Source organism: Marmota marmota, unplaced genomic scaffold, assembly GCF_001458135.2.
Source record: "Marmota marmota marmota unplaced genomic scaffold, marMar, whole genome shotgun sequence".
In the NCBI taxonomy this organism is placed as follows: domain Eukaryota; kingdom Metazoa; phylum Chordata; class Mammalia; order Rodentia; family Sciuridae; genus Marmota; species Marmota marmota.
In genome coordinates, this window is record NW_026000016.1 from 20981005 (window position 1) to 20989010 (window position 8006).

Genomic DNA, 8006 nt, shown 5'->3' on the forward strand with positions numbered 1-8006 from the left:
ATGATGTGATGTTTGCTGACAGAATAGGTAAAAGAATATATGAACTTAGTTGCTTTATCTGCTAAGAAGGAAAAATATAAAATATACATTCAAACCATCATCATAAATTATTTAGAAGCATTTTGCTCAAATGAGTGAGCAAGTTAAGAAGTTCAATTCATGGTTTCCCTGTTCCATAGATAATCCACCATGTTGAGACTTCATTTCAATTTCTTTCTTTAGCATTTTTTTTTTTTACAAAACAAGTTTGCCAATTAATATTCAATAGCCAATTAATATTCCTCCTTAATTGTGAAAAATATTTATGAATCACGAGTATGTTCTTTTCAGCAATTCCTTCTTCACTTTGTAGAAAATAGTGTCTCCCAAGAGCAACAATTTAACACTGTTACTATGGTTTGATTTTTTTCCCTCCTGGGCTTATGCTTAAGGTGGTTGCCCTAGCAAACAGTGCTATCTTTTGAGGTTTCAAATAGGCTTACCTGAAACACAGATAAATAAGAGTGGAAAAATGGCCAAGAACCTTTAAAATCTTAACAACTATAAAGCTTGTAGGGGCCTTGAAATAATTTTTTCTAACCCCTCACTTGCACCTTGCTTTTCACTGTCAAGATCTTCTCCATGTAAAGTGCTTGGTTCTGTTTGTGCTAATTTATACTAAATCTGCTTAGTAGGAGGAACCTGGATTTGTAGATCTCAGTTCCTATTTCACTTACTAGCCAGACCAAGTCATTTAACTTTGGGAGACTCAGATTCATCATCTTTAAAGATAAAAAAAAATAGCATTTGCATCTCTGCCTTTATGAGAACCGAAAAACATCTGACAATGAATATGAAGTCATTTTGACAGTTATGAAAGTTTTGTGTAAATGTTTGATGCTGGTAATGATTTATTCCAAAGCTGTGTAGCTTACATAGTGCTTGGGAATAAGCCTCACCTTCTGCCAAAGCTTCCTGAATGGAAGTTATTCTGCTGAATCAGTTCTTCCACTAAATCATCTCTATTCACTAGAAATATAATGTGAGACTCATGTGATTTTAAATTTTATAATAGGTATGTTTAAATAGTAATCAATTGTAGCCAAGCCTGGTGGCACATACCTATAATCCCAGCTACTGGGGAGGCTGAGATAGGAAGATCACAAGTTTAAAGCCAGCCTTAACAACTTAATGAGATCATGTCTCAATATTTAAAATTAAAAGGATTGGAGAGGACAACTCAGTGGTGGAGCATTGCTGGGTTCAATCCCCATTTCCACTGGGAAAAAAAAAAGTTTATATTTATTTCAACATGTGAGCAATCTGAAAAAATTGGGTTTTCACTTCTTTTTTTTTCATACTGAATTTTCCCAATCTGGTATGCATTTTTTGCACTTGATAGCATATTTGTTCAGACCAGCCACATGTCAAGTTCTCAACAGCCACATGCAGCTCATGACTTTCACATTAGACAGCATGGCTCTAAACTGTTTTAGTACATATAGATAAAACAAACAGAAGAAGTATTTTTAAACATTTAAACTGCTCAGATATTTGTACTGTATATGAATGCAATCATCCTGGTTCCAGGATCCCTGAACAAAATCTGTGGATGTTCAAATCCCTTTCGTAAATGGCATAGTATTTCTATATGACCTATGCTTACCCTCCTGTATACTTTCACTCATCCCTATTACTTATAATATGTAATGCATTGTAAATAGTTGCCATACAGTATTATTTAAGGAATAATGATGAGAAAAAAGTCTGCATACTCAATACAAACTGGTCCCCAACCCCCTGGGATATTTGCCATCTGTGGTTGGTGAATCCACAGATGCAGGACCCACAGATATGGAGGGCTGACTATAAATGATAATGAAGATAAATATGGAAAGATGCATACACATTAAATAAGCGCATGAAAGGGAATTATATTTTAAAAAGAAAGAAAGACAAAGCTCGAACTGACCAAAACTTAAAAAACACAATGTCAATGATATAATTCTACTTTTTAAAAATTTGTATTGAGCTGCAAGTGTTGCTCAGTGGTAGAGCACTTTCCTAGTATGCACAAGGCCCTGGGTTCCATTCCCAGCACTGCCAAGAAAAACTAACAAAAAATGAACTATTTTAAAATGCAAGCTGGACATGATGGCACACACCTGTAATCCCAACAACTTAGGATGTTGAGGCAGGAGGATTGCAAGTTCAAAGCCAGCCTTAGCAATGGTGAGGCACTGAGCAACTCAGACCCTGTCTCTAAATAAAATACGAAATAGGGCTGGGCATGTGGCTCAATGGTTGAGTGCCCCTGAGTTCAGTCCTTGGTACAAAAAAAAAAAACAAAATTAAAAATGCAAATCAAAGAACCATATGATTACATAATACTATCTGTATAAAAGTTCTAAAATTAGATATATCTGATTTAGAAAGGTGCATACCATATTTAACAGTGTGTAACTCTGAGAAGGGAAGAGAATAGGATTGTAGGAGAAAAAGGGACAGATCCTTAGACTTAGATACTTTATGTTCAAATTTTTATAAGAAGAATATATTCATATATTACTGTAAAATCTTTCATATAAAGTGTATTTTGTATCGTTTAGATTTTATAAAATTTATTTTTCAAGAAATAATATATGCTAATCTTGAATTCAGACAGTAATGAAGTAAAAAGTATGAGTCCCACAACCTTCTTACCCCTTTCCCTAAGTGCTGCTTGGAATTTCTTATCATTCTTTCAAGTCATATTCTGTGTATATATGTGCATATGTGTGTGTACATGTGTCTATATGAGTTCTATATATCCTGCTAGGTAACTTCTTTTTAAAATTTAACCATGAATCTTTTTTTTTAATATTTTTTTTAGTTGTCAGTAGACCTTTATTTTATTTATTTATTTATTTATTTATTTATATGTGGTGCTAAGAATTAAACCCAGTGCCTCACACATGCTAGGCAAGTGTTCTGCCACTGAGGCACAACCCCAGCCCAATGAATCTTGAATATCTTTCTGTGAAAGAACATTTCCTAAATTTACTTCATTCAGCTTAATAATTGTACAATATTCCATTATATAAATATCTCATAATTAAACTATCCCATGTAACATGATTAACCAAGTTATTTGCATCATTCTGCTAAGCAGATTCTGTTACAGTGAACAAATTTGTACATATGTTGTTACGTATTAGGCTCATCTGTGAGCTAATTCCTAAAAGTGGATTTGTTGGACTAATGTTGAGACCATATATCACAGTTGGCCCAAGATAGTCCTGGTTTTTCCCAGGGGTCTCAGCATTGCATTCAGTTAACCCTGTGTCACTCTTAGACATGTCCAGGCTAGAACATAAATTAGTTCTAAATTTTAATAGATACTGCCACTTTATCTCCCAAAAAAGTTTATATTCGCCTTCATTGTGCTGAAGATTTAAAATTATTTAGTCTTCCCAAAATATTTTTAGTTTTCTTTAATTATAAAGATCATTAGGATTTTTCAACCAAAGAATAGTTATTTTCCCCAATATAGAAAGACCAATGTGGACATTTTTATTAGAAACAAGCCTGCCAAAATTGTTAAGCAAAAAAAGAAGAAATTATAACAATTTTTAGAACTTCTCTGTTCCACTAAATAAGAACAAAAATGAGTATGACTAGAATGCAAAGGGGATCCCACCCAAAGACATTTTCATTGTGTTACATAAAATTGACTTTCATTCAAGGTGGTCCCATGACATAAACTTCAAAGACATTGTAATTAAAGCCAAAGTGTATATTCTAGAACAACATCATTACACCATCTGAGGAATATTGCCATTTTTCTTCTTTTTGATGGAAGTTATATTCATTGTACAAATGAGCTGGTTTTAATTTCAGCATTCACAAGCTCCACAAATATGAATCTTTATAGTAACTAATAGGTAGGCCTTTGTAGGGTTTGTAGATGCACGTGTTTTCTGTCTAAAAGCCCTGGCTCTAGAGTTTTAACTACGAAAAATCCTATTATCTTAATCAGGGGAAAGACAGCAGATGCTAAGATTTCCATTGATGACAATTTAACCTCACTCTCTTCTCATGTTTGCAGATGAAGTTGGAGGTGGCTCTTGTATTTTACTGATCTTGCTGTGCATAGCAACAGTTTTCCTTAGTGTTGGAGGAACTGCGTTATACTGCACTTTTGGCGACATGGAGTCACCTGTTTGTACAGACTTTGCAGACAACATGGACTTCTATTACACCAAATTACTCCAGGGAATGGCAGAACTGAAACACTGGATCTACCTCTCCTAGCAACACTCAAGGGGGACAGTCACATTGGCAGTGAGAATGAAAGATGTGAAACTTTCTAAACAGCTTTTATTTCAGAGTTCTGAAACATTCCCCCTAACCCCCAATGAGGACCCAAGAATACCCAAAACAGCAACTTTAAATGGCAATCCAGAGGATATCTGTTAGAATATCTACATAATGAGGTGTTATTGATGTAACCATCATGGATGAAGAAATGATCTTTGGAGAGGTATCCATCTCTTCACTGCTTCTTAGAGCAATGAGGAACACTGAACAGATTATGCTGGGCAGTCTTGTAACCACACTGTTTCTAGCTCCTGTCAAGCTAATGGTTAAAGGACACCTCTGGTTTAGATTTGTTGGTCTACAGGCATTCCTTCTAGCCATCATGCAATAAGTTTGTTTATAATCAGAGTTCCTTATGGTTCCAATGTCATTTTTTAGTTACCCTTGGGAGCTATGTAATTTAGGCCTTTTGCATTATTTCCAGATTCTGCTATCCATTTGTGAAATGGCTGTGTGTGTGTGTGTATATGTGTGTGTGCGCGCGCGCGCACGCATGTATCTCAAGCAGTTCTCATAAGCAAATATCCAACATAGAGTAACAGAGATTATCTTTATTCTTTTAACTTGACTATGATGTGCAGGCACAAATATTTGAAGAAGGCTTAGCTGTAGAATAGATGAATTGTAGAAATGGTGGCCCTGAAATGAGAAACTGTGACAGATCTGTGGCAATTAAATTGATTGAGTAGCCAGAAATTAATCACAGTCCTGAAGGCAAAATTAAAGAGCTCCCCCTGAGTCTCAGGAACAGTTTGATCACGGACTCAGTGCTTCCTGAAGTGGTGAACGCTGAAATCAACATGATTCAGCAAACACATACTGAGCATCTATTATGTTCTGAGAATCTAAAAACCAGAATATGGACATAAATATAAAATCCCTACTACAGATGTCTTAATTCTGGTCATATAAAGTAAGCCAGTCCTTTGGCGAGTGAAATTAAATCACCATATATAATTCAGTATTAACAGATCATGCATTCAGGTGTTTTAATATGCATTCATATCATGGGCTTGATTTAGACTCTATTGTGGGGTCATTAAGTGAAAATTCAATCATACCTTAAATAGGCAAAAGTATGATTTTTATTTAAATCTGTCAGTTAGGTGGCCTAACATTTAGGAAGCCTTGCTTTGACTTTTTATATCGCAGGCAGCATTTAAAAAACAAAAACATGAATTATAGTTTTTTAGCAAGTGATTATTATTTTCTGTTTTTCCTCTTAGGATCATTTGAAAGAAAAAGGGAGAAATTGCTTTCTAGTTGTTACTGGCTGGTACAGTACTTTCCTTTGTGTTTTTGCTTATTTATTTAGATTATATGAATTTAAAGGGCTTTTTATAAGTTGAAAGTGTGTTGCTAAGCATGCATTTGGTTATCCCAATGCTAGATACTTAATTATTATGTACTAGTGTTTTGATTTTTCTATAATTTCACCTCAGTGTGTTTTGGGGCTTGTTTATTTTTAAACTGATGTTTTGTTTTTACTTGTAATACTGTCTGGCTTGTCTTTATCATGTCACTATAAACTGTAATATTTCGAATGGTTATAGATCAAAGATATTTATTTAGAAGTGTACAAGATACTGAAATTTAGATTCCTTATACTTAAGGCTGATTTTATTAGAAGATTATTTTAATGATGTAATATAAATTTTAAGACTTTGTATTCAAATTGTATATAAAATATGTAATCTGTCCACGGTACTATCTTAAGTGGTTCTATAAAAGCCGCTCACAAGATCTACTGTATGGAGCCTCCTTGTCATAGACAAACCTCTTCTGTGCTACCCTCATAATTTCTAGTTGCAGGAATTTGGTGATCCTTATTTTAGCCAATTTTATGTCAAGAGAAGTCAAAATTTCCCTCCTATTTACCTTTTTAGGTCACCATGAGAGTCCTATATAATCTCTGATGTTATGTTTGCAACCTAGGCCACTTTTTTGAAACCTGGGATTTCCTAGGAACCTTCACATTATAATGAAAAAGTTGAGATAATACCTTGTTAGTCAGGGCTCCCAGTCATGTCTTGAGAAACCACGGATATCTTCACCACTTCCCAGAGGTGGTGAGATGAGCTCAGGAGCATATCAATATCTTGACTTAAAATAGGCATGAAATCTCACTTAGAAAAAATTAGGGAAACTTTAAAAAATGTAATAGTAAATTATTGCATGAATTGGAGTAATTCCATCCAGTGATGAAAGGATTGTTATATCATGCGTAAAAAGTTTATCCAGTTTTACTGAAATGTAATTTTTCCTCTCATTTGAAAGTACTGATAACTGTTTGTAACTAATCTTACTTAAGAACTGTATTTGAGGGTATCACATTGGGCTTGTAATTTAAAATCTACACCAATGAAGTGTCTCAGAGAATTTATTTGAATCCTTGGATGTTCAGGAAAGCTGCTTTAAAGCAAGAAAAGTAATTTCAGGAATTGGTCTGACCCACCGATATTTGGGGAAGTCTAATCACCCCCTAAGTAAAGGTTCCTCTGCTTCTAAAACGCCTCCCCCATCTGCCTGACACAGTAGCTGAAATCCACTCTAAAAATACAGTCTCTCAGATTTGAAAATCAAATCTGGGAGGTTTACTTCATCAAGCTGTGAATTTGTGTCTTAAATGTGGAGAAGATTTGAGATTTGAAGGTGGGCCTTCCTTACTTTGTAAGGACGGATCCAAGTTTGGTCTTGCTGGAATGATAGGAGGATATGGGGTGAGGGGAACAGCCAGTATGAAAAAAGGGGTAAGAGTTGAGGAGAAAAAGAGGAAAGATGGATAAAAACAAAGAAATCCCTCAGTTGTTCGCCCATTTGGCTGAAGTTAGTCTAGACTTGTGGCATGTACTCCAAATACAAATGGAGATGAATTTTTAACTTTCTGCTGATGTGACCTGTGTAACTCTGTTCATTTCTTTGGGCTCAGTTAATATTAACTGACTCTTGTGTACTACTTTATGCATTATTCGTAGCATTTTAACATTTATTCATTTAATGCTTAGATTAGTAAATACATATCCTCAAGTCCAGGTCTTATAACTCCTAAAACCATTATACTTTCTATTCTGTCATGTTTCCTTCACCTTCAAAAAAGAATTAGGAATAGAGGCTGGGGTTGTGACTCAGTGGCAGAGCTCTTGCCTCGTTCGTGTGCAGCACTGGGTTCGATCCTCAGCACCACATAAAAATAAATGAATAAAGGTATTGTGTCCATCTACAACTAAAACTAATTTTTTAAAAAAAGAAATAAGAATGAGTCCAGGATTTATGGCACAAATTCTAGTGTCATCTTCTATCTCAACAACCTCAAAGATAAGCATTTTTGAGCCTCATGTTTAAAATTTCCTTATGGAATTCCAGTACTACTTAAGTTTCCTTGAGTTTAGGCTGCTGAGAGAAATGGTAAGACCTATGATCATCTCTTCTCTCTGGTCAAGGAAGAGTTACTCCCAAACTCCCTCAGATCAGTGCAGAGCCATGAGCTACAGTATTTGTCACTACATACACCTTGACAGACATTTGGATGTCTGCAGTGTTCCTGGCACAGAGCATGTGGGGGCTCCGGAAATTAGAAATAGTACCAGCCTAAAGATTTAGCATCTGGTAAGGGAAATGTGTTTTCGAAGAGGGATAAAAAAGAAGAAACTGGAGAACATGTTACTCCT

General features: G+C 35.1%; 1 protein-coding gene across 2 annotated transcripts in view; it reads left to right on the top strand.

The window, feature by feature from the left end:
- Cnst (consortin, connexin sorting protein) overlaps positions 1-6700 on the top strand; it is a 104068-nt gene extending 97368 nt beyond the window's left edge. For both annotated transcript variants that reach the window (XM_015483562.2, XM_048809267.1), the window contains exon 11: positions 4067-6700. In XM_015483562.2, the coding sequence (XP_015339048.1) occupies positions 4067-4272 (206 nt within the window). In that variant the 3' untranslated portion in view covers positions 4273-6700. The remainder of the gene's footprint in view (positions 1-4066) is intronic.
- The last annotated feature ends 1306 nt before the right edge of the window (positions 6701-8006 follow it).